General features: G+C 39.7%; 2 protein-coding genes across 3 annotated transcripts; both read right to left on the bottom strand.

Annotated features, from left to right (window-relative positions):
- Positions 1-4,657: 4,657 nt before the first annotated feature.
- Positions 4,658-11,426, bottom strand: LOC124269594 (uncharacterized serine-rich protein C215.13-like). The gene is made up of 6 exons (XM_046704616.1): positions 11,354-11,426; positions 11,051-11,083; positions 10,222-10,548; positions 6,226-6,753; positions 5,771-5,846; positions 4,658-4,832 (listed from the first exon to the last, which is right to left on the bottom strand). Exons 1-6 carry the CDS (start codon positions 11,424-11,426, stop codon positions 4,658-4,660), a joined length of 1,212 nt encoding a protein of 403 aa, XP_046560572.1.
- A 4,553-nt stretch (positions 11,427-15,979) lies between these two features.
- On the bottom strand, positions 15,980-25,680 carry LOC124269597 (perlucin-like protein). Of its 2 annotated transcripts, XM_046704625.1 has the most exons (8): positions 25,410-25,679; positions 22,677-23,018; positions 22,082-22,175; positions 19,988-21,459; positions 17,698-17,783; positions 17,298-17,388; positions 16,299-16,521; positions 15,980-16,121 (listed from the first exon to the last, which is right to left on the bottom strand). In XM_046704625.1, the coding sequence occupies exons 4-8, from the start codon at positions 20,115-20,117 to the stop codon at positions 16,100-16,102; spliced, it is 552 nt and encodes a 183-aa protein (XP_046560581.1). In that variant the 5' UTR covers positions 20,118-21,459; positions 22,082-22,175; positions 22,677-23,018; positions 25,410-25,679; the 3' UTR covers positions 15,980-16,099. The 2 variants fall into 2 exon arrangements, 1 of the variants encoding a protein (XP_046560581.1); XR_006896549.1 differs by lacking the exons at positions 15,980-16,121; positions 16,299-16,521; positions 17,298-17,388; positions 17,698-17,783 and adding an exon at positions 19,445-19,869 and having other exon boundaries at positions 19,901-21,459; positions 25,410-25,680.
- Positions 25,681-27,805: the final 2,125 nt, after the last annotated feature.

Genomic DNA, 27,805 nt, shown 5'->3' with positions numbered 1-27,805 from the left:
AAATGAAACTTAGTAGACGTCGACGTAGACGTTCTTGGCTGAACCAGCGATTATACGACAAACAAGGACAGCTAAACGTCTGCACATCACTGGTTTTCATTCACAATTAACTGTTCGGAAGCACAAAGAGAATGGGTGACCTCTTTGCATCTATGCCTGTTTGGATGGTTGATTTAATAGAAATCAATTCTTGAATCTTTCTGGCCTAACGTTGTTGAGTATTCAAGAAACAGTGAGTGGGTGAGTTTAGTTTTACGCAGCTTTTTGCATTATTCCAGCGGGGACAACAGAAATGGGCTATACACATTGGACCATGTGGTGTGACAAGCCAACGCTTTAACCACTATGCTACGCTACCGCCCTTATTCAAGAATCAAGCAAAGTAACTTTCAAAACAATTATACCTATCTGAAATGAATAAAAATATTTTTTTAAATAAATAATAATAATAATTTCAAAACAATGATTACAAGGACGACATTGTCCCAGATGCAGTAACATCAAGTATATGATGATGGATGACCCGAAAGTGGTTATTCTGGACGTGACTATTGGCATAGTGGTTGAGCTAGGTCATGTGTATTTTGTGATCTCACAATCATATAACCTTTAAATGAAACATACAACTTTATGGATGACAACTTCCTTTTTATTCCGTTGGGCGGCGTTTCGATGTAGATTTTTACATCGTTCTCGTTATCACTTTTAGCTTGATAACGATGTAAGAATCTATATCAAAACGTCGCTCAACGGAATAAACAAGAAGTTGGCATCCATAAAGTTGTATGTTTTATTTGTTGACTCACTAACTTCTAGAATGCCGATCAAACAACCATATTACCAACTTCAATCACATAATCTCTGTAAACTCACCGTCCGTTGTTGTTTGCACCACCATCACACAAAAGTCGGCTATAACATCAGGGGAAGGTTTAAAAAACGAAATGAAGGCTGTCTGTCCGGGTTCGATCCTCCCTGCTACGGTTGGCGGTGACTTGTCTGCACAGTTGTACATGTGATCGATCGGAGGTGAGAAATACAGGGTAGCGTCACAGGACTTGTCGACTTCGTGAACTGATAATTCGAGATCAATTGCCGCACCATGTGCCGTAAGTTGACACACACAGTTTCCTTCATACTTGAAACCTCTAGCAGTGTTCAGATAGAAGATTTCTCCACTGACAAAGTTTTTTTCACATATATGAACAACTGAAATTGAAGAAGTACTGTTAATTGAGGTGTCCACAAAACACGCGTAGATATTACATGCTGTACCATCGTATATTTCTTACCAATTTAGGGTGTCTTCCTGTCGATGATTTCTGATTTTAAAAATTGAACCCAATTTATAATTACAACTATATGATAATGATGAGTTTATGAATTATTATCGTATGGTGATGACCAGGTGATTGCCAAGAGAAGTGCGTATCCTGCCCACCTGTGGCGCCCGTCACAAACACACGTAAAGGCAGGTCAAGTGTTAACACTTAATTACTATACGAATGCGATGATATACTGCATATGAAATACATTCATGGTCATTGGACACATTCATTCACCGTTTTAACCTAATGTCATCTTCTTCGTTAAAATGTATTGCGATATTTTGCTATTTACATGTACCTGGATAATTGGGAACTATATACATACCATTCTCTTCAACTTCCGATGGACAAATATTTTCTGCAAACAACAGATAGTATTAATTTATGTCGTAAGCCTCTGTCCCACTGTATGTGTGTTCAAGCGAAGAAAGTTGTCGCTGACTAAATTTTTGAAAATAATATTTTTCCGCCCAATTTGTATTGATACCACTTGTGCACCGTGTTTGCTTAAATTTGACTGAGGTAATCCCTACTATAAATATTTTGCAATTTCGTAACATGTTTAGAAGAATTATTAGATTAACTGACACAGTGCCATCAAATGCTACTTTAATTTTCACATGTGCATACGTTTGAGGTGTTCCTATAGGTATATTTATTCGAGGACTAGTGACATGAACACATGTTATTGTCTTTATTACAGCTATATGTGCTAAACCACACAATCAAGTGATTGACTTCATGGTCATCGATCAACGGAAGGGATATACGATGATATACAGAGAATGGACAAAAGTATTGAGACAAAACGGACGTCGTATATCATTGGGTAGTGATATTCCATTGGGGCATTATTTTAGGTTCCATCGAGTACTAGTAATAATGATGTTTTCATGTCATGGTGCGATTGAAAGATGTCGCCTCGGAAGTAAACATAGCTCTCGACAGCTGATCGTAATGGGTCGCCGGAGAGAAGAATTGACGGTCAGCTTTAAATATGCCATCATGAATTTAAGCGTAACTTAGATGTTTGAAACAATAAGACATCGTCAGAAGATTGAATGTACCAAAATCAACTGTATCGCATGTGTTGAAGCGATATTTCTTACAAAAAGAAAAACATTCACCGAAATGACCTTATCGGAAAAGATGCGACTGATTAAAAGTATTCGCGAGAACAGAAGATGAGTTCCAGGTGACATGACTATAACAAAATAAATGAATATAGGAATGCTGTTGATGATGCCAAAACTAAAACTGTCAGTCGAACTTTAAAATCTGATGGCCATTCTCGACGAGTTGTAAAGCAGAAAATTGTTGTTCTGGAGATTATTCGAGAAAAAATGTGTCTCAAAGTGTTTTGCAAAAAATACATTGGACTGTTGAAACTAACTGGAAAACATTCAAATTGTCATCAGTAATGACAACAGATTTGTTGCATGGCGAAAAAGAAATGAATGGTGTGTGCCATAGTGCGTGTTTCCTCTAGCTCACATAAGGAAGGTTTGATGATGTAGAAAATTTATTGTATTTCACACTTTTGTACTGGAGCACTTGTTAGCGTGGATGACATCATGCATGTTGAGAAATATATTGACATCCTTGATGCCAATCTTATGGCCTGTTTGGGCAAGACACTTCCAAAATGTTTCAATACGACAACGCACCTGTTCATCGGACTCGGATCGTGAAAGTCTTTGTGGAAAAAGAAGGATTTCACGTCTTGGACTGACCTGGGCAAAATCCAAATCTAAATATTATCGAAAATGTCTGGGGTAAACTCAAACGTTCTGTTCATAAAGAAGGTGTCAGTTAATCAACTGTTGACGCACTGTTCCGTGCAGTTTGCATGACCTGGTAAAATTTACCTCTGGGATATGAACAAAGCCTATATTCATCGATTCCAGCCCTCTTACAAGGAAAGTCGAGAGATATATCATCAAGTATAAGGTAGGTGCAACTAACACATATAACTTAAAATCATTTTTTATTTAGAAACACTCCGAACAGAAAAATACGGCCGTAACCATTTTGGCCCAATACGTTTGTCCAGTTTTTGTACATCAACCCATATCAGCAAATTAATTCGACTTTGGGGGTCACGGAAATTCTGACCGGCATTTTCTTTGGTCAAATCAAGATATCAATACTGATTCAAAGTAAATGCATGAGGCCTAGTTTCTGCGTCGATTGCAGATATTTTAATTTCTAGCAACAGATAAACATAATCAAACTCCTTACCTTTTGTTCGATAAAAACATGGTAAACTTAAAAACAGAATGATTCCGAAGGTGTTATCCATCTTTCAGAGAAAAAGGGTGCCCTCTTTCAGTCTGGAGTGAATCTGACATTACCGGGCCATTGGATATAACATCGTGCACTGAGGATTAACCCGAGGCCATGTTCTTGCAGTTAAAGTTACATTAACATGCCTATAGCAATAAAAGCCTCAACTATTTATTACTCTTCCAGTCAGCAGTACTGAAGATGCGTGCGAGTATTATCTCTGTATTGAACAATGTCCGGAAAGCACAGATATCTTCAGACATCTACATTCAAAGATCAATGACATATGTTCAACACAATCCCACACAGTCTTTCTATGTGTAGCATATAATGTCTCCACATTTATTGACTGGGATTACTGCATGTAAGTCCAATTGATTTTCCTCATCTTACACGGTGACTTTTAATATCGATGGTATTAGGTCATTCACATGAAGCAATATGTTCAGAATAGAAGTGCATATATTTTGGCATTTTCTTTGAAATATACTAGTGTATATACATCATCGGATTTCATTGTTGGAACCACGTTAACACATACAAAGGGCAAGGTTAGTTTTATGTCCATGTGGAGCGGTGAGGTAACGATGTGGGTAAAGAGTTCGCTCATCACATCGAAGGCTCGGTCTCGGGTACAATGTGTGAAGTCCATTTCTGATGTCGTCCGCTGTGATATTGTTGGAATATTCCTCAAAATAGCGTAAACCCTAACTAATTCACCGAATATATGTCCATGTACTAAATTCCCCTCACCAGTCTCAAAGTCCATCTGTCTCAATAAGTCACGCGTGTATCGTTATGGAAACCATTTTCGACTTGTCCATCGCACTTAACTCAAACATTTATTTAGATGTTACATCATGTGTATACCGCTGGTATCCAGTTTACTAGGAAACTGTTCTGTAGCGCTGAGGAGACTATGGTAGCTGCAATCAAAACAAAACATTAGATGTCCATCAACGCTTTGAACTATAGATGTTGTCCTATACAAATGTATCTTCGGACTGGATTTAAGTCTGGGAAGTTTCCTGGAGTTTCTTATCTCAAGAGGAAGTCCACTCGATTGGTCCAGCAGCCTGAAAGGACCGACTGCCGAATGTTTTAGCCAATGTCACAACCGTCCTGACCATACACTCGTCTGATGACCTGAGACATTTTGTTGGTGGATATTTCTGGACAACATCTGCTGAGTAGACTGCTGTTTTGTTGATGAGTGCCCTGCACATCAATGCATATAGTTTGTCCTATGCGGGTAGTACAGTCTTTGATGTTGAGTTGCAATTCGTCTTGTCATATTGAGCAAATAGAATTTCTGTTTCAGTAAGTGTGCTGTCATCCAAAACTTTATGTCACTGATGACATTTGTAAGTATTTCACAAGCAGATACTGACGACGACTGAGAGGGTTTGAACGCAAGTATATGTTGGTATTGTCCGAGTACAGATGAAACTGGATACTGTTTGATCGGGCTGTTTCTCTAGTGATGTTGTAAATGGAATTGGACATAAGACAGAACCTTGTGGAACTCCATAAGGATGATAAATGCTATGCTATACATCGCATGTTACCATGCTGGCTTCAGCATATTGCTGCGTTCTGCTCATACTGGAAGACGTATTTTGATATTTAACAATCATTGAAATATATTGCTGCATTCAGCATAGTTCTTCTATGTTGCTCTTATTAGCTATACAGTAGTATGTCCATTGGGAAGATCCTGTGCCGACCGAATCTTTTCTAGTCTTGATTTATCCCTGAAAATGAAAACGACAACACAAATAAGCTTTGTGTTTGTGAATCTCAATAAAGGATTTTAAATGGATATCAAAATGTCACAGACAAATCTTGTCTGCACACCCTTTCAATATGTTAGACAATACAGTGTACATTACATCACGAGCAGTCATGTTTGAATTTCCCTTCAATGAAGTTAAAAGTGGAATTGGATCATGAATCAAGACCTGTGTGTAAGTGACACAGTAGGTGACTTTTGACCACCGGGGAATAACTAAAGTCGTTATACAGTTGTTGTGAAGTGAACGTATGCCTGTGTTTTAAGTTCAGTATTTAACGGCGTGATTGCCCATTCTTACGACATAAATACGAACCTCGGGACACGTGACATGTTATGCTATGTTCCAATTTGAATCCCTTACCTGCAGTAAGTAAAAAGTCCAAACAATATGATCACGACCACGGCTGCTGCAAAGACTCCAACAACGACAAAGCTCACTAAAATTGTAAACAGAAGAGACAAAGAGCACTTTCATAACAATGAAACCCAAAAATATCATTATTTTTCTCATGCCATAGATATATTTTGGTATTACTTAACGCCCCTGATCCAGGCCTTTCAAATACTAATAGTTGATCTCACATATAATTGGGATAATGGGATGCTTGATGGGCATTTGTTATGTTGGTATAGTGAGTTAAAATACCTGTACAAGTCAACTGAAAAACAGAACAAAAGTGTTTTCAAAGATATAGTCCCTATATGATGAGGCGTGTCGTTTTGTGTGTCAGTGAATTGTTTGTGTTGAATATATAAATGGTGAGATGTAACGTTAAGGGAAGACATGTTTCAACGGCATGAGACACCGATACGTACCTACAATAACGGACTGAGGAGTGTCCGCATTATTAGCACCTGTGCGACCAGACGATGTTATGTTTTGGTTTTCGCCTGAGGAAACTTTGCTCTCAGTCACAGTATTGTCTGGACTTTCACTAGATGCATCTTTGCTTTCAGTCGCTGTATCATCTGGACTTGCAGGGGACTGGTCTTTGCTCTCAGTCACAGAATTGTCTGGACTTTCACTAGATGCATCTTTGCTTTCAGTCGCGGTATCATCTGGACTTGCAGGGGACTGGTCTTTGCTCTCAGTCACAGTATTGTCTGGACTTTCACTAGATGCATCTTTGCTTTCAGTCACTGTATTATCTGGACTTGCAGTTGATGAACCTGTGCTTTCATTGACTATATTTTCTGGACTTGTGGTTGATGGGCCTTCGCTCACAGTAACAGACGTATCCGAAGTGGTGACTACGTTACTATTTCCGTTGCTTGTCGAGGACGTTGTTGTAGGGGAAGTGGTTGTTTCGAATGTGCCAGTGGAGCAGGCCACATTAAGGGATCCTGGTAGAAAATACATACATTTAGACTTGAAAACAGGCAGCGCTACTCACAACTTACGCTCACTGAGTACATGTTTGTCAGCTAGACATAGCGCTTATGTTATCTTGTAAATCTTGGAACGCTAGGCATGCACACCATATACTTCCAACTGCTCTCAGTTCATGAACGTTAATACCAGGAGGAAGTCATAACATGACAAAACGTATTAACGTATTCAATGGTGCGTTTTGAATACGACTAGAATGACTTTCATATTCGTCAGGTTTCATGGAGAAGTGGAGAAGTATTTTTTTGAGCCAGATGCGATATGAATGGATGGATAAAATGCGCCCTTTTCACATTCACATTAAACAAGAAGAAGAAATACTATGTTCGACTGATCAGGGCTAATCTCAAAGTCATGGTTTTATTATGGAGGTACCAACAATTATTCCACATAGTCAAAGAAAACCTTTGTTATTTGGAAAAAAGTACCCCAGTAGCGCCTTCTTTGTGACAACACTGATCAAATTATAGCACGGGTTCCTATGGAATAGGTTACAGGATACACGTGGCTACAACTCCGATAGGTTGACAAATAGTATGATACCAATGGCAATGCCTAGAGTGAGTGAGTGAGTGAGTTTAGTGTTACTCCGCACTCAGCAATATTCCAGCTATATGGTGGCAGTCTGTAAATAATCGAGTCTGGACCAGACAATCCAGTGATCAACAGCATGAGGGCAATGCCTAGAATGGATTAGAATATTCATTTCAGTACCATTTCGTTAGTCACTTTGAGTTATGCCTTAGAAATACGTATACCTATCTTATGCATAACCTGGAGAAGTAGTCATTATGTCATTGTTGCATGTTGTGGTAGGAAGTTGATCCCTTAATGTATCGTTATGAGTGGTCCATTTTGGAAATTGGAAACTTCAAAATGAATGGTCACACCGATACTGAGTAGTTCTTAGCGAGTACCCGCATTTCTTAGTTCGTACGAATAAACAAATGGATTCAACACTGTAATTATTCACATATAACCATTCAGCAAAATGTATATTGGAGACGGTCTCGTAAGTATGTCTTTTGTGCCTAATCCATTTGTTTATTCGCATTAAATGTGTTTAAATCAAAATCAAAATCAGTGTACATTTCTAGACCTCTTTCGGACATCTAAAATTTCAAAATATATACATCGTATTTGCGTTTGTGTTAATACTATATCAAAGACCTTAAGCTGTTCTCCGCATAACGTTTATAAATTTGATAATAATTGATCCAAACGTTTTCATTTCTAGTCTTCATTAACATGTCAGAGACACATCATATAGTTTAATAGATTTATATCAATCGTGCATTCAAATAGAACTCATAATTCCAAATTACGAATTAAGCAATGCAGGTTTGGGCACTTTCCAATCCAAAACGCTTTGGATCATTTCACACAGGAAGGCATATTTATAGTAATCACTATTTAAGCCCAATCTCACCATTCGTACCATAACATATCAATAACATAGATAAGACAGATTTGGAATGATATTAGATGATAATAACGTACACTCTACGAACACAAGTGTCACGAAAGTCCATTTAGTTATTACCGTGGTGACAACAAAAGTTGACTTAAAAAACGTTTCTTAAAATAATATAGCAAACCTCCATCTCCTGGATCAGGCTGGCATGGGTTCCCTGAAAATAAAACAAAAAATATTACAATATATAAGTTAAATATGGAATCAGGCTGATTGATGTTATTGCTATACCTACCCTATCACTTGCAGAATATGGTTCCATCATAGATATGCTACTTTGTGCCTTTGATTTACTTTGTTTTAACTTAATGACTCAATTGACCAGTCACTCCTCCTTTCATATGTCTACAATCGATTCAGGTTCAAAGTGATATGTTACAGTCAGATTATGAATCAGCCATTTCGCTATTGGCATAGCCTTGGAGGTGTCAATCAAATTGGATGCAAATGTGCTTGATAACGATTGCCAATGTTCGTGATGCACGAAACAAATCGCTAAAACGAATGTTGTGGCCTCGTCTCTCGGAAACACGAAACACATGTCTTAGTCGGATATATGGGAAAGATCGTGCGAAAAATCAGTATAAATTGCCTGTCCAACACTGCAATATCACTGCACATAAAGTCACAAAGAGAGAATGCCATGGTTAACCCAGGAAGAAAGATAACGAGCAGTAGGGATAGTTGAATGGCTAACCCTCTTAGCTATTTCACGAAATGACTGAAATTTTTAGTCTGTAACAGATATACAAGGTAAGCGATTTTTCACCCCGCATAGCAATATTCCATCGGCGTTCTGTAAATAATCGAGTCTGGACCAGACAACCCAGTGATCAACACCATGAGCTTCGATCTACGAAACTGGGATACGATGACAAGTGTCAAATAAGTCACCTGGCCTGATCACCCGATCCCGTTTGTCGCCTCTTACGAAAAAGCATGGGTTTACTGAAGACCAATTCTAACCGGATCTTCACGGGCGTCAAGGTAGATGTAATAACGGCCATATAATTACCTATACTCGTGGTCAGAGATGAAGTCACTGCAGGAGGAGGAGTTATTGTCGTTGTGGCAATGGTGGTGGTAGGTTTCAGCGTCCCCTGTGTGCACACTACGTTTAAAGATCCAGCTGAAACAACGACGACGTAATTACCTTTACCTTTGTAAGAATATGAATATGCGTTACTTACTAATTACCCTAATATGAACTTACAGTCTAATCTGAAAGTGGATTTTATAAGTCACCTGCACGTTTACATGCTGAGAATGCTGGAAGATTGTAAGTGAAAAATATACATATAGTTGGGGACTTTTCGTTTTAAAAACAACACGAACATGGGTTCAATGTTGATTTAATTTCAGTAGTATAGCTATAGGTCAAATAACCTCATATATAAACTCAAATATTTTCCTTTGACGTATTATAGGCAACTTCAGACAATGATACCTCTTTACATGATGATCAACGATTGTTTCGTTGTGCAAACAGATGCTATTTACTCGTACATGTGCTCCTCTGTAAATGTGCTCCCTGGTCACGGTAATTTAGAACAGGAATCAGTACGAATAACACATATAGTGACGATATGTGACAAACGTAAGCTTGTGAGGAAACTGAGTGAGTGAGTTAGTTTTACGTCGCACACAGCAATATTCCAGCTATATAGCGGCGGTCTGTAAATAATCGAGTCTGGACCAGACAATCAAGTGAACAACATTATGAGCAACGATCTATGCACTTAGGATACGATGACATATATCATCCAAGTCAGCGAGCCTGACCACCCGATCCTATTAGTCGCCTTTAAGACAAGCATGGGTTTCTGAAGATCAATTCTAACCTGGATCATCACGGGTTTTAAAAAAAAAGTCTGAACGTAATTGGTATGTGAGGAAGCCGATGGTACATTCGTCACCCAATGTATTCAGCTACGGCACAGAAGCTCACCTGTTGATGTCTGCACTAAATGAACACAGAAATCAGCCACGTCAGAATTCTTGGTGAGAGATATAAAGAGTATCTGTCCTGACCCGATCCGTCCTGTAGTTGTTGAAGGTGTTTTGTCTACACAGTTGTAGGTGTGATCAATGGGTGGGGGGACATATAGGGTAGCATCACAGTCTGTATGCACCCCTTGCACTGATAACTGGAAGTCAACAGCGCCACCCTGCGCCCTGAGTGTACATGTACAACTGCCTTGATAGTCGACGGCCTTAATAGTGTCCAGATAGATGGATGTTCCAGAGGCAAAGCTGCTCTCACACACATGCACAACTGAAGCACAATATACACAAATGAGTACTGCTTTGTCGGAACACGTCACTAAATAGTACAGTGTTCTTTTAATAACTGTGCAACAATTGTCAGCTTTCATCATCTTTTCAATAAATTAGGAACAATGTTCATTTAACACTTAATTGGTGATTAGTTTCATATTAGAGCACGTGTATTTGAAGTATTATCTGCATGAGTCAAGGTAATCAACATTATGCAATAATCTAAATTATATAATGAGTACACGTGGCAGTTATCTTGGTCATATTAATTGAAACGTATCAGTGAGGTATACGTTCAGTATGAGATGACATCACAACCTAATTTTGTTGACGTCATATTTACTACAGTCAACAGTGTATAAAGCACCACTGTATTGACAACATATGGATGGGTTATATAACGCTACACTGACACTGTGGCACTAGTCTTTATATATTAAACATATGGATTACATACATTACTTTTAATATCACGGAATATCAGGAACATGTACACTTACCTTTTTCTCCAGCTGAGGTTGGACATATGTTTTCTGCAATCCAAATGAATTATCAGGTTAGACACATTACTACGTTTATCACTTTTTATCCTACACTTCACTATTTAGATTACCAAATATTTAAACCACTGATGGAAAGTTGTTTATTCATAAGAAAACTATTGGTAGACGGGTGGTTACAGCGTTCGCTCGTCATGCAGGTCTGGGTTTGATTATCTACACAGGTACTACGTTTGAAGCCCATAAACAGGGTGTAACAACATAGATAACTGCAGCCATTACAAATGAACGCACTAAACTTACCTTGTGTCAAATATGAATTTGGCAAAATAAGCAAGATGACAATCCTGATACCGATGTTAAACCAGACGTCCATCTTTGGTTGGTAAGAGTCTTTCGCGTTCCTTTCTGATATCGAGGGTGTTCACAGTAATAGTAAATAGTAGCAGTAGTACTGGTAGCAGCAGCAGCAGCAGTAGTCGTAGTCGTAGTAGTAGTAGTAGCTATTGTTATAGCTAGTGATATCCTGGCACAGTGTATAACATAACAGTTAACATTGACATTGACACAAATATATGTCCATTGGAATGGCAATATGTCCCCTAATAAGCCATCATCCGTCAGCTAAGTACTCTACACGGCTATTGGGTTTAAGTGTCATATGCGTGGGATCGTTCAATGTACACCTTGAAGCGCGTTGACAGACAGCTGAAATGGCGTACTCATCGGTTCTAAGTTGACAATAAAAAGGCTAACAATTGCTGGATATTGACGTCTATTTGTCATTCACAAATGTTATTGACTTTTAATCATAATAACCCTTACAATGTCATCATTATGCAAGATTTTCCTAACAGTAAACTGAATGAAGACTTTTCTTCTCGAAGCTTTTGTGTACTTTTATGCGCCATATGGTAGGCGTATTGGCATTTTGTTGTAACATATAGTAGTCAATTAGCTATTATTTAGACATCATTTATATTAAAGTAATGGGATGTGGTGAGAAAAAGATTCACGCCCCTTCATAGGAAGTCATTCGTACGTTCCCAGGTAGAACACGAGATTGTGGATCGGTCAGTTCGTGACGATAAATACATATAAAGCAATGATTTGTGAGTTTAGATGGCTTATAGTATACCACCATCTCCAGGGAGATCGGAAAACCGAATCACCAAGACTTTATCCCAGTCCCAGTCACACAATGAAACTAATTTGATTCGGAAAAAACATCAGTTGCAAGGCTTTCTGAAATATATGGGCATAGTCGAAACAGTTGAGAAAGATGACTAAAACAGTTTGGCATGATGGTGGAGAGGCGAGATGGGTTTCATTGATCGTGTATTGATCCCATGATTAGCTCTGGTTATGTTACTTCAATGTTGAGACGCCCAAGACCAACATTATATTGGGATTTCCTTGCAGATGAACACAGCTTCGATGTAACTAAAATTGCCGTTAAGCGCCGAAATATAAGTCCACTCCTTAATTCACCACTGACAAACTCTAATATTATCAGAATTCTTGACGAGTTTTGATAATCTTATGTATCATATATGTATAGTATATTAAATATGGGTGGATTAGATATAACTTTTCGACAATGATAATAATTGTTAAGTGATGCATATCGTTATTTGTATTGTCGATTTGTCATATTATGTGTCGACCGCATCCTGGCCCCAGATGTCATTTCCGCATTTCCTTTCAAATTGCCCGATCAATTTATCATTGAGTAAATTAACCTTACTGTATGTATCGTATGTTCATTGACTGTGTTGACTGAATGCAGCTGTTACACCTGAGGGAAGTAATTAAAAACATATCGTCTACTATCCTCATCCACAAGGAGTCCCCAGTCTTCATTCAGAATATGTTCTTGTATCTCCACTAAATACGCGTCCTTCAGTTCCACCGTCTGTGCCGTTTATGCTTTCCCTATGCGTACCCAGGCTCTTCACATACAAGGCTTTCCCCACCTTCACACACCAGACGTCCAGAAGGCGTTATCTATCCAAACCCACAAGGCGCTCAGTATCTTTACATTCAACACTTTCCTCTATACACACGGCGTCCTTTATCTCTATTATTAAATATAATATTTCAGGTAAATGTTTCTTCGTCATGCGTAACATGTACAAATGTATTAAGTCATGTGTTTCATACAATGGTAATACCAGTGATTATTTTCATTGTTGTTTTGGTGTTAGACAAGGCGACAATCTCTCCCCATTTCTCTTTGCATTATACCTAAATGATCTGGAAGAGTATTTAGTAACCAATAATTTTAATGGCCTTGAACATTTGAATAGTAACATTCATCATGATCTTGATATCTATTTAAAACTTCTTTTGTTACTCTATGCAGATGACACAGTTTTATTTGCAGAAAACCCATACTGACCTAATCAAATGTTTATTGTTATTTGATGAGTATTGTAAAAGATGGAAATTAACTGTAAATGTTTCTAAAACAAAGATAATAATTTTGGGGAGGAGGCCTGACAAAATACACCATGTGTTCAAGCTACAACAGCAAAATATTGAATCGGTCTCAGAATATGTATATCTTGGTATTTTATTTACTCGCACTGGTAGATTCTGTAAAGCTCAAAAGAGAATTGTCGAACAAGCCTCAAGAGCAATGTATGCGATTTTTAGAAAATTACGTTTGTTAGATATTCCCATTAATTGCCAACTTAAACTCTTCGATAACCTTGTGCAGCCGATTTTGTTATACTGCTCAGAAGTCTCGCGCTTAGAAAGGGTTCATTTACAATTTTGTAAATATATATTAAAAGTTAAGCAATCAACACTAGATTATATGATATACGGTGAACTGGGAAGATATCCAACCGATATACTTATAAAGGTTAGAATCATTTCATATTGGCACGTATGCTCCCATGAAACAAATCTGTACATTTGTATTTTTCTTTATGTCACTATTGCGTGATCTTCATGAGAATAAACCATTCATTCATTCATACCACCGAGGCTTTATCTATCCACGCCCTCAAGACGTTCAGTAACTTTACAATTAACACATTCCTCTTTACACACGGCGTCCTTTATCTCTACCACCAAGGCTTTATCTATCCAAGCCCTCAAGACGTTCAGTATCTTTACATTCAACACATTCCTCTATACACAAGTCGTCCTTTATCTCTACCACCAAGGATTTATCTATCCACGCCTACAAGACGTTCAGTATCTTTACATTCAACACATTCCTCTATACACACGGCGTCCTTTATCTCTACCACCAAGGCTTTATCTATCCATGTCTACAAGACGTTCAGTATCTTTACATTCAATACATTCCTCTATACACACGGTGTCCTTTATCTCTACCACCAAGGCTTTATCTATCTACGCCTACAAGACGTTCAGTATCTTTACATTCAACACATTCCTCTATACACACGATGCCCTTTATCTCTACCACCAAGGCTTTATCTATCCACGCCTACAAGACGTTCAGTATCGTTACATTCAACACATTCCTCTATACACACGGCGTCCTTTATCTCTAGCAACAAGGCTTTATCTTTCTACGCCTACAAGACGTTCAGTATCTTTACATTCAACACATTCCTCTATACACACGATGCCCTGTATCTCTACCACAAATGCTTTATCTATCCACGCCTACAAGACGTTCAGTATCGTTACATTCAACACATTCCTCTATACACAAGACGTCCTTTGTCTCTACCACCAAGGCTTTATCTATCTACGCCTACAAGACGTTCAGTATCTTTACATTCAACACATTCCTCTATACACACGATGCCCTGTATCTCTACCACAAATGCTTTATCTATCCACGCCCACAAGACGTTCAGTATCGTTACATTCAACACATTCCTCTATACACAAGACGTCCTTTGTCTCTACCACCAAGGCTTTATCTATCCACGCCCACAAGACGTCAGCATCTTTATATTCAACACATTCCTCTATACACGATGGCCTTTATCTCTACCACCAAGGCTTTATATATCCACGCCCACAAGACGTTCAGTATCTTTACATTCAACACATTCCTTACTTTATTTCTACCATGTATCCACTCCCGAAAGACAATCCATATGTTCACACCAAATGTGTCCCCTTCGTACTGTGAAGGCTCTCCTCATTTCTTTACCTCCCCACAAACAATACACAATTCAGTATTAGATGTACCTGTTGCAAAGAAAATCAGTTATTATACACCTGTACCTGTATCTTGGTGTCATGCTGGTACGATTGTCATACCTCACTCAACTGTGGACATGAGGACATACTGAGTGAACGAAAACAGATTCACTTCAACCATCACGTTGATTTCTGAATGTGTTTTTCTGAGTGTTCGGTTGGCATGATATAACACACAGTTACAACATATTGTGTGTAACACCCCCGAACTCACGGCGTAACTCTTTTACACATGGTACAGACCTTAATATATAATATTCAGGTTCCCCAGAGCGAATTTAGCAGTGATTCTAATATACTTTAACATAGGCTTACGAGAGCCTCAGCGCAAGGTGGAACATAACTTTACTCCCACATGTATTTCTTTGAAAGATCCTGGGTAGAATTTGCCTTCAGCAGTCCAAGCTTGTAAAGGTACCTCCCGGGATCGGGGTGGTCAGGCTCGCTGGCTGATGCACGTCCTCATTTCCTAAATGCGTAGAGCAATGATGATGACTGATCACTGGGTAATGAGATACATCATGACCGCCGTCAGTTTGCTGGAATAATTCTGCGATAGTGCGGTGATAAGGAACTAACTACAAGCAAAAATTCTTTGAAAGGAAGGTGCGCGTTACCAAAAAACCATCCATCCACGTCGGGGCTTATGCTACCAGAAAGTTGTCAAGAAGTCAAGACACACGAAGTTATTAAATTGAGATAAACTCTGTGATACAAACAGAAATACACCAATTCACAGTATCAGTTTATTTGCCGGGATAAAGCGATGTAATGGTCGTAATCTGTTATTGATGGACAGTTCCCCATAGAGACAGCCTAACCCACAAAGACTTGTGATTACTCCAGCGTTGCTCAGTTGGTACATCCGACAAAACTATAAGCAATAAAAGAATTTTATTAAAATCAAATAAATGCACTCACCAGTCCATGCACTGCTAACGTGTAAACAACAGCGAAATAATATCCTACATATCTTGAAATTAAATAATATCCTATATATGTATATAATGTGCAATATGAACGACAGAATGCAGATCACATCATGACTTACTCTTTCTCGCAAAGAGATGCAAGATCCGGTCTGTCGCAGTAGTGGTCAGCCCATTGGTAGTTTCCTCTCTTCCAGACGGACAGACAGTCCTGCTCACCAGCAGATGACTGGTCAGGTTCTGCTGGGTTCCAGTTGGTGTAGTTAAAGGGCTCCTCCGACTTGTCCCACACCCAGTAGCCCTCCGCCATCAAGTCGTTTCCTCCCAGCCACACTCCGTTTTTCACTGACGAAGCACATGTCAAAGACAAACGATTCTCAAAACTGTCAGGTCCTATGCCAATGTTAAAGACAGTACACTTCTTAGGGAACATGCATTTTAATAATCATGCTATGCCATGTTAAAATGTCTTTATGACATATATAAGGCCGCATTGTGATAGTGCATTGTTAGAGATAAATAGTGATACAAAAAGTATAAGTTAGCAATGAACAATATACTTGCGAAGGGAATATGTTACCTTGAACACAGTGACAAATTGGTATGCATGCATCAAGGGACATTGTCGTCGAAAGGTGTGACGATGTAATAGACACGCCGAGGTCCGGGGAATTACGTTTGCATTTTGTCGCAATATCCAAAAGTATATACATCGTTAAAAAGTATACGGACACACGCATACAAAGACGGCGTAAACATATGCATGATATTATTGGAAATCAATACCAGACATTTTACAAAATATATCGTGGTTGTATAGGTGAGGTTGCATTCGTCGTGGATTGATCAATGAAATACTACCTTAAAAGTGCGTAATCATAGGTTGACGAAGCTATCATTTACAATTACATGTACATACTTTGAATGGCGCATGTATCATTTTACATTTACTTTACTGGTTGATCTGTATACAACCAGAGCTCATGGTCAAATCATGGATCACTTATACACACACCTATACTTACCTTCATGCTTTCTTACAGACTACTGTAATGGTTAAGAACTGTATACAACAGCAACAGCTTGCATCGCGAAATCAAAGGCAAAACGCTTATACATACCTATATGCTCGTTTAGGAAATTGGTCACAAAGTTTGACTCCTTTTCGGACTCTATTTCTACCAGGTAGCCTCCCAACTCCTTACAGAAACTCTAAAAGGAGTAAGAAACGTAATAAATGGCGTGTGTGCTTAGATGTCACACTGACGCCCCGATGCCATTTTCCGATTTTATGGATTTGGTAACATTTGAGCACCATTACGATTGGGGAACACACATAAGGTACACATGGTACAGTGTGGACGGACATCGAGTCACTGGTGTTTCAGCCAGAGACTGTTCTCAGCATTTTGCCTTTTTTTAGTACAAATAAAAACACGAAACTATTAACAAAATATCAACATAGCAAGTTAACCAGCGCTAAATATTTTAAAATGTTGCACTATTGTCGGTGTGACTTACCGAAGCATGAATAAATGTACGGTCAAGGCTGCTGTACACGTAGCAGGAACCGTCAAACCGGATCCATCCATTTGGACATCCTATCCCTAAAACAAGGTTATGTATGTATATAGGATATTTATATAGCGCACATATCCAGGCAACTAGTGCATGCTCAAGGCGCTAGTAATTTTTCTCTCGATCAATTGGGTGTCAATCTCCACTCCCTGAGGAGCATACTACTTTTGCCGCCACTAGGCGCACCGAGTTATTGTGGCGTTCTCATCCTAACGAGGTACCCATTCACACCTGGGTGGAGTGGGACACATAGTCACAGTACTTTGTCCAATTTCACTGCACGTTGCTGTACCCGCAACTAGGTGTCTGCACGTATTAATGTGGCCACCATCTGGTCATATACCAACGGATTTGTGGGTTCTTTTAAGTGCACAGGGTTGTGTAATGTGCACTAGGGGTTGTGACAACACGGAAAGATTCTGCACACAAAGTTGACCCAATGTTTTTACTCCCGGTCACAGGTGGCCTCGATCCCGACACTTCAACCTCGCTGGATCACTAGCATTGCGCCTTAGTCAGCTCGCCAACCGCGCCCCAGGTCAGTATCCGTCGGTGTCATGTGATCCGTGATTCATTTCCCATTTATTATCCGGTTGCTCGTCTATAGTGTACATCGCCTAACTGTTCATTGTTAGATTTGGAGACACATGCCACATTACATCTACAGTGCTTATCTCATAGAAACAGATGTTAGATATTTTGGTGCTGCTAACTTCTGACAACAGTATGACAAAATAAAAAATCGTCCAATGGTTTTATTAGACACGACTAGGCCTGTATGTCGTGTGTCTGATAGGATTTCTTTGTGTCAAACACACACACTGTCTAACAGATCGAAACCGCGCCACAGGCTATCGTGTGTTTTGCACAACCTACGATTACCGTGTATGTTCATATTTTGGTAACTTAGAGCCAAACTCTTAGGCCACAAACACGAGCGTCACAAAAAGTCAAGACTATCAATCTGTACTTGCATTTGTGTCGCAGAGTAAACAGGAATAAAATTGATGGATGTTGCGTTAAGTCATCTGTGTTTGATCTTAATATTACGGTGTAACTGAGAGGTACTCTAAATATAGCGCGGAGTGTCGGGTTTCGTTTTGTAGAGGATGATGTCCCAACAATGATTCCACATACTTTATTTTGTGCATATATATCCCATGTTAGTTACACTGGACTAGGATGTGCATACAATTTACTTGACCATAGACGTGCTATCTTCCCCTGTGTTTGCCGTGTTTGTAGACTCAATTTCAAGGACTGAAATCTACTCCTGACTAGTGAGTGACTCCATCCACACCACACCCATGAAGTTTAGTAATTGTAAAAGTAACGAGTCAACTTCATTGATGACACGCAGGTTTTAGATTTGTTACACTTTGTGCCGACAAACCAAGAATCACCATTTTCAGGATCCTGCAATTGGATTCATCCCATACGCTTTCTTTGAAACACGAGCAAGCATCGTTCTCTATCTGTTGACGGCTTTTGCAACATGGATTCCTCGCCATCCCAGACAAAAACGTATGTATAACCAACCAAAACTATCGATATTATATTCTGAAGAAGTGTGGCTGACTAAATGCAAACATTTCGACACTTTGCGAACACTAAATGTTTACACACGAACGACGGAACACGTTCATTGTACTGGGTTAATTCGCAAGTAACATATAAGACAACATTTACAAATTTATTAAAATTTATTTTAACATAAGGCGAATAGTGATGTGTATAACAAACCTTCACTCCAAATTTTACAGTGAGTGTTTGAGTTAAAGTGAAGCGTTTCTTCGCTTTACCATGCAAACTAAAGTATCCATCAAACAATCAGGGTTAACCAAAGATTCAGCTGAGACTTTTGTTCCCGTTGGGACTAAGACGGGTTTAAACAACCGGTACTCTATTGCTCAAAGTAACAAGCGATTAAACAGCATCGGATGGTCAGATGATAGCCCTTTATCAATTCTTAATGAGCTGTCATTCTACATGTCATTACAAACTCACCGACCCAAACTCCATATTACATGCCGTCATGAAATATCGCTGTATTACTGATCAATCAGGATGTTTCACCATTGTACAGGGGGGAAGGTACACAACCTAACCATTAGGCTACCCCACCGCCCCTGATCATTTGACCAACAGGAAGGTACCACTCCCACCTGACTATCAGGTTATGTATAGGCGATTGTCAGACATTTAAGGGTTCATAATTTCCTTTACCACTTACCTGCAACTGTCGTGACTAATAAGAGAAATGAAAGTATTACAAGAATGTATATCGTCACCATTTTGCTGCCTGACCGTGGCAAAAATGTCAGCGTGTCTCTGTTATCTGTTGACCTGTACTCAACTGTCATGTGTTAGCCTCTATTTTTATATCCAATACAAGAGCAATCAGATAAAGGCAACTATTACAAAATTTATTTCTCTTTTTCCCTTCCATTCCCATCATATAAATACCTGAAACAGATCATCTTCTTCACATAGAAGTGTTACAATGATTCTGTGGTCTTACTCTTTCCGTAATGTAAGTCTTTCACCGCAGCAATTAATAAATACAATTATAATAGGAATTGCTTAATGGATAGTTACGGATTGAATGCTGTTGATTCAGTACTGTTGATTACATATAAGTATTACAATGTGTACGCCCAAAGAGAAAAAGTTGCTTTCACGTGTAACTCTTTCTTTGACTGGTGGGGCTTAATTGTTAAAGCGTCCGCTCGTCACTCTGAAGACCATGGGTACAATGCGTGAAGCCCATTTCTGGTGTCCCCCGCTTTTGTGTTACAGTAATATTGCTAAAAGCGGCGTAAAACCACACTCACTCACTCACCCTTCGACCGATGTAATATGTCATTCTCTGATGACATTAAAACACTCGCTGAAGACAGAGATGACATTTGTAGACTAGAGACGGCAACAATAGCTATATGCGCTGATAACAGAGACGTGAATTGCCACATTCCGGACAATTCCTCTTGTTACATTCAAGCGGTGAACAAACTGAGCACGACGTTTCATACGGATCACGCAATTATTTCGTTTTAGGAGAAAATCGAGTGTTTTAAACACTGAACAGCACCGAATTTAACGTTGTCCTTTTTTTCTGCTACCTATTGAAGTAACTCTATTAATCCGTATGCTTCCAAATGGAAACGTCGATATGAACGAGGTAAAACGATAGCGTTACGCAGTTATATTCATTTCAGTAAAGTTCGGAAACTTTCCTAAGAAATATCACACTCGTCCTGAGAGCAAGAGTCCGGACTAACGCGGTTAAATTCAAGATCAGATGGAATTCATTTCTGTGACTTTTGCATAGCAACATCATACTGGTTGTGTAGGACCTTTGACTTCTGCGGCTTGACACTCAGATGATTGTATAGGTTACTTCCTGACCTGGCTCTCTCGCCATCCGCTTTCTCCTGCTGACAGACTGGCATAGCACATGCTGCGGAGTCATAGTGTACCCCCAGTCCCCCATCGACCCCCCGGGGCACGACCCCCAAGTGATCATATCCTCCCACAACTGGCTTTGGATCCGGTCCTCTTCCTCCGTGTATATCCTCAATAGTGGCGTACTCATAACTGGCGGTCTGACGAGGAAGTGGCTGTGAGCCCATCACTTCATGGTAGAGAGGCGCTAGGGCAGTGTTCAACCTTCTTCTGTTCTGTTGGGGTGACTGTTTGCTTCGCCTGGAAAATATATTGAATGACTTAGTAAGGGTTCTTTTGAACCAGCATGCATTTTGAAGAATTCCAACTATATGACGGAAGCATTAAATGAGTGAGTAAGTGAGTTTAGTTTTACGCCGCACTCAGCAATATTCCTGCTATATGGCGGCGGTCTGTAAATAATCGAGTCTGGACCAGACAATCCAGTGATCAACATCATGAGCATCGATCTGCGCAATTAGGAACCAATCAACCAAGTCAGCAAGTCTGACCACCCGATCCCGTTAGTTGCCTCTTACGACAAGCATGGGTTATTGAAGGCACATTCTAACCCGGACCTTCACGTGTCCGGATGCATTAAAACAATCAAATCGTTATTTGCAGCATGTAGCATGGGTACTGGGGGACAATTATCCCACAAGTAGATGTATGTTAATTCTTCTGCTTATTTTTCTTTTCACCGGTTTTGTATTAATTACAGATTTTATTACAAATATTATAAACTATGAAGTGAGTGAGTGAGTGAGCAATATTCCAACAACCTCACATCTACCGTGGACTTGTACTGATTAAACGTGATGGATAATGAATGTTAGCATCGTTTATCGTATAAAGCCGTGGATGGAATAACATAGAAAAGTACCTTTTTAAATAGCACAGGATGACGATTAAGATTCCATAAATGGTGACCACTGCAACAGCGATGCCAACGCCGACAGCAATTCCTGTGGTTTCGCCTTCAAAGGAAATCACAAAAGGTAGGAAGAAAGTCAGCATGAGCCATTCAAACGGCTTCAGTCTCAAACTTTAGCCTTTCATTCTTTTTAAAAATTGTATTTTCGCCAAGTTCTCGAATATACACCTGAACAAAATAATGGATGTATTTTCCAACAGATTATGGAAAGTTTCTTTCAATTAAAATGTTTTTACCATTAAAACAAGAGATAGACAATGACGTTATGGAATAAAAGTCATCAGTTCTCGTATTAACTGTTTACGAGACCTGTAGATTAGAAAATGTTCCATGTTCACTTTGGCTGCCCTGAAAACAGCATGCTGAATGGTCCTACGAAAGTTCTCACTGCTTCAGGGAACAACACGTTTTGTTTTAGTGGTATTTTGTTCTAGCTGAATGTGAATGTTTTCCTGGCATGTATAATTCTTACTTTGTAACCTTTATGAAAGAGCCTACTAGCCCCTAAACTTCCTACTCCACTCGACTGGTTAATTCAACTTACCTTGAATACATTCGTACGTAACCACAGAGAAAATTAGACTTTGGGTACGTGGAGCAGGAAACTCACAGTTCGGCTTATCAGAACAAAGAGTTTTGATAATCTCCCTATCCGTGGTGTTGAAGACATGACGATTTACATCTCCGGGTGCGAATTTGCAGCAGTTTGATAGATATGTGTCAGAGGTGCAGTTGGGCGTTATAATCGAACACTCTAATCTATCACTTTTAGCAACATAAAATGTTTCATTGATTCTAATTTTAGCATCACGATCACACTTGAGTCGATGACGGGAGCATACTTTGGTCAACTGGTGAGTAAAGCAGGATTCGCTCATTTTCAAGGCTGAAATATAACATAGAGTTGTGGGTGAGTTTGGATTTAAGTCGATATCGGTAATGTTCAAGAGAATGTCATGGCACTGGACACCAGACATAGACTTTACCCAAGCCAACCCACCTGCCCTGTCGACACTACTGGATACCCCGCCTTACAATATTACCACAACTGGTTACCCCGGTTACCAACTACAACAACTGGTTACATCTCTTACCCTACTACCACAGCTGATAACCCCACTTACCCTATTATCACTGCTGATGACCCCAGTTACCTATTATCACTGCTGATAACCCCATTTACCCTGCTACCACAGCTGGTTACCCCACTTACCCTATTACCACTGCTGATAACCCCACTTACCCTACTATCACAGCTGGTTACCCAACTTACCCTATTATCACTGCTGATGACCCCACTTACTCTACTACCACAGCTGATAACCCCACTTACTCTACTACCACAGCAGGTTACCTCACTTACCCTACTACCACAGCTGGTTACCCCACTTACCCTTTTTATCACTGCTGATAACCCCACTTACTCTACTACCACAGCTGGTTACCCTACTTACATATCACAGCTGATAATCCCACTTACTCTAATACCAGTACCTGTTACCCCAATTACTCTACTACCACAGCTGGTTACCCCACCTACCCTATTATCACTGCTGATGACCCCACTTACCCTAATACCAGTACTGGTTACTCCCCAAACTCTACTACCACAGCTGGTTACCCCACTTACCCAATCATCACTGCTGATGACCCCACTTACCCTAATATCAGTACTGGTTACCCCACCTACCCTACTACCACAAGTGGTTACCCCACTAACCCTAACACCACAAGTGGCTACCCCACTTACCCTACTACCACAAATAGTTACCCTACTACCACAACTGGTGATCAAGCTTACCCTACTACCACAATTGGTTACCACACTTACCCTATTACCACAACTGGTTACCCAATTACCACTACTGGTTAACCCACTTACCCTATTGTTAAAACTGGTTACCCCACTATCCCTACTACAACTGTTTAACCCACTAACCCTACTACTAAACATTATTACCGTACTACCACAACTGGTGACCCCACTTACCCTACTACCACAATCGGTTACCCCACTTACCCTATTACCACTGCTCGATACCCCGCTTACCACATGACAATTACAGGTTAAACTGTTTACCCTATCACCACTTTGGGTTACCTGTCAATCCTATCATCACAGGTTACCATACTTAATCTGTCACCACTATAGCCTACCCTGCATACCCTGGCACCATACTGGTTAACCCGCTTACCCTATCACACCACAGGTCATCCTGCCTGCGCCACTCACCACCACTTAACTCGTCTACCCTGGTTACATCAGGGGCTCTAATTACTATCATTGGCTTTTAAAACATAAACGTATAGATATCGATACAAATAATTGGCTTTTAAAACTCTGGGACGACAGGGGGCAAGTTAATGGGAATAAGTTAAGGACGTAAAAACTCTCTATAAAACTGCTTTTTGTACTTCAGACTATGAGAAATCACTTAATGACAGAGTAGCCCGTAGTTATTTAGCAAAATTTAGAAGTGGCACACTCCCCTTAGAAATCGAGACTGGTCGTTTCACAAAACCTAATCGTCTACGCAAGTTTTGTAATTCTAACGTTATTGAAGACAAGGTTCATTTTCTGACAACATGCAGTTTATACTCCGTCGTAAGAAGCCCCCATTTGTCTGCGAAGGATCAACTCGTATTATTAATGGAACACCAAAACCTTAACCACTCCGTCGCCGCTTTAATTAAATATATGTTTAGATTTAGACTCACTCAAAATGTGTCCTAAAACATGTTCCTGTAATTTTTCTTTTTTTAATTTTTTTTTTTAATACTGTTTGTATTTTAATGCAAGCACAACCGCTTACTTTTATTATTACCTTTTACCACCATATGGTGCTTTTATGTGTACATTTTAAGACAATTAGTGTCAAATAGGCCCAAGTTGGCCGGGCGATATTTTACATGGTATTTTATATTGTGTCTAATGCTTGTATCGCTTGACACTTAAATAAATCAGTTTTCTTCTTCTTCTTCTTCTTCTTACCCACACGCTCTGTAAACCACCATCGGCACTTCTCCCTAACCTGTACACCACCAAAAGCTACCCCACCCGTTCATTACACTACCAAAGACTTCCCCGTCCACCCCACACACAACAAAAAGCAATCCCACATTTTGCCCTAAACACAACTGCAGGCTGTCCCGCAGTCCGACAACCACATGTGCACTATTGGTATCTCGGTATCTTAACAGTTATTACAGTAAAAATGCTCCATTCGTCATAACATGCAAGACAATACTTTTAAGAGTGAGTGCGAATTCAACGTACCTTTTATGGGAACCATGACAACCAATATGATGTGGATGATACAGGTAAGAAGTCCTTGTCTGTCCATAGTAACGTGTATTCAATCTAGAGAATGTTATGAGACGTGAGGCACAACTCACGCCCCCATTATATAACACCAACACACACAATAGACGGTTCGTCCTTCCCGGGTTCATTGTTCTATTATCATACACATCATGTATGATTCACATGATGACAAGATGACAAGCGTGTTGCTACAATAGCTACATGCAGGTCTTGCAGTCAGTCGATATTCAGTTCCGTGTCTGAGTAAGCACTGAGTTGCAGTGTAATTGTGCGTGTATCACATTCTCTCTCTCTCTCTCTCTCTCTCTCTCTCTCTCTCTCTCTCTCTCTCTCTCTCTCTCTCTCTCTCACACACTCTCTCTCTCTCTCAATCTCTCTGTCTCTCTCACTCTCTCACACTCTCTCTCTCTCGCTCCGATATTCCCGTGGCTGAGTAAGCCTGAGTTGCTCGTGTATCACATCCTCTCTCTCTCGCTCTCTCTCGCTCTCTCTCTCGCTCTCTCTCTCTCACACTCTCTCCTCTCACACACAGTCTCTCCCTCACTCCTCCAATTTCTCTCTCTCACTCTCTATCTCTCTCTCGCTCGCTGCCTCGCTCTCTCACTCTCTGTCTCTCTCTCTCCCACACTCTCTCTCAATCTCCCTGATATCAATCAGTCTGTATCAGATGGGGTATATTAAACACTAGATATACACTACAGTATCACCGATGTACGACCGATGTACGGTGTTTAACATCTTGTGTACATCTCAGTTCCTCTATATCAACTGGTGAATCACTGCGAACGTTGTCGTGCGTCACAGCCGTATGTCACCCTCTTGGGAAATACATTGACAAAAGAATGTCGTTTCTTAATATATTAATATATACGCGTTATAGTCAAATTTGAACTGTAATTCAAATACCCTTTAAAGTGGAAGTCAACAAGCTGTTTGGATTAACGGCAAGTTGGTGATTAATAAGCTTATAGCGACATGCATATAAATGTGTGGATGTGTGTGAGCCTGTGTGAGTTTGTGAGTGTGTTGTGGTGCATGCTTATGAAGGCGTGTGTTCGTGAAGTGTGAATATATATGTGTGTGAGTGAGTGTCTGATTGAGTATATCAGTGTGTGTTAGCATGAGTGTGAGTGTGTGCTAGTGAGTGTGTTCGTGTTTAAGTGTGTAGATGCTTTATAACTGCAATACCAGAAATCAGTTAGTTCTCTAAAAATAAATGTAGTATGACGACAAAAAGTTTGACATTCAAGATTATTTAACTCATATTGTGTTATGCCTGCTTTGAGCAATCGAACATCGGCAATTACTTGTCCGGACGGACTATATATATGTAGCTATCCACCAGCTAGATGTGGAAGGAAATTTAGAAAAATGGTGAGGATGTTGAACTCCTTTGTTAAACATACCCTTACAAGCATGGAGATCGGGTTACACAGCATCAAAACAGGGGAAAATCTGCAATATCATCCCCACTGACTATTAGATCCTGGCATGAATAAGTCACGTAACTCCTGCGCCTCAGAACACTTGACCAGGATTTTAACGGACACAATTCAAAGAGAAACTCAACATACCGACAGCGTTGCAGGAATCTTCACTATAGAGTCAACCTTGACTCTAGAGGCTGTCTTGAGGTGTGTTTTACAAACCACATCTCAGTATGCGACTGTGATGTTTTGCGATAAGGTGTAAGTCCATGTTGAATTACATACGTACGACTATCTGTAAGAGGCATATAGTCCCATGTCTGATTATCCTTGACATAATGTCATCATTGCAATAGCTTACATTTGATTGGTTTATTGTTTACCTCCACACTCACTGGGTCAGAAAACCGAGTGATCAACAGCATGAGCATCGATCTACGTAACTTTGATACGATGACATGTGTCAAACCAAGTCATAGAGCCTGACCTCCCGATCCCGTTAGTCGACTCATGCGACAAGCATTGGTTGCTGAAGACCAATTCTAACACGATTCTTCAAGGATATCAGTTGTACATACACATATGTGATTGTTAGTATGCCACTACATGTATACTATTATGCAGTTTTCATAACTTCAAATTCAGGTTTGGTTCCAGCTGTCTATCTATCTATAACGCTTTATCCGAATAAACTAGTTTGCAGAGCCTGAGTCTCTATGCATCATACGTGATACAACTTTTATGTCGTTCAGTATTTTCTTCTCCTGGATTCACATGCTTTGTGGGGTCTTTTTCACACATTATTACTGACTCATTAAAAGGACAGACAAATTTAATGTCAGTGTGGCGTTTAGATGTTCAGCATTTTGACATGCAAAAGCAACCTCACATTTTGATATTGTAACAATGGAGAATGGCAAC

This window comes from Haliotis rubra, unplaced genomic scaffold, assembly GCF_003918875.1.
Source record: "Haliotis rubra isolate DU_JTF1 unplaced genomic scaffold, ASM391887v1 Scf1459, whole genome shotgun sequence".
NCBI classification, from domain to species: domain Eukaryota; kingdom Metazoa; phylum Mollusca; class Gastropoda; order Lepetellida; family Haliotidae; genus Haliotis; species Haliotis rubra.
Note: the sequence above shows the minus strand (reverse complement) of the source record. Positions and strands in the feature narration are given on the sequence as shown.

Coding starts and splice junctions, on each gene's coding strand:
- LOC124269594 (XM_046704616.1), bottom strand. CDS start 11,426: ATGGACGTCTGGTTTAACATCGGTATCAGGATTGTCATCTTGCTTATT. Junction 6,754..10,221: donor TTTAGTGCAGACATCAACAG/GTGAGCTTCTGT, acceptor ATTTTCTACCAG/GATCCCTTAATGTGGCCTGC. Junction 4,833..5,770: donor GGACTTTTTACTTACTGCAG/GTAAGGGATTCA, acceptor ATTGATGTGCAG/GGCACTCATCAACAAAACAG.
- LOC124269597 (XM_046704625.1), bottom strand. CDS start 20,117: ATGACAGTTGAGTACAGGTCAACAGATAACAGAGACACGCTGACATTT. Junction 17,389..17,697: donor GTACATTTATTCATGCTTCG/GTAAGTCACACC, acceptor TACTCCTTTTAG/AGTTTCTGTAAGGAGTTGGG. Junction 16,122..16,298: donor GCATCTCTTTGCGAGAAAGA/GTAAGTCATGAT, acceptor TATTGCTTATAG/TTTTGTCGGATGTACCAACT.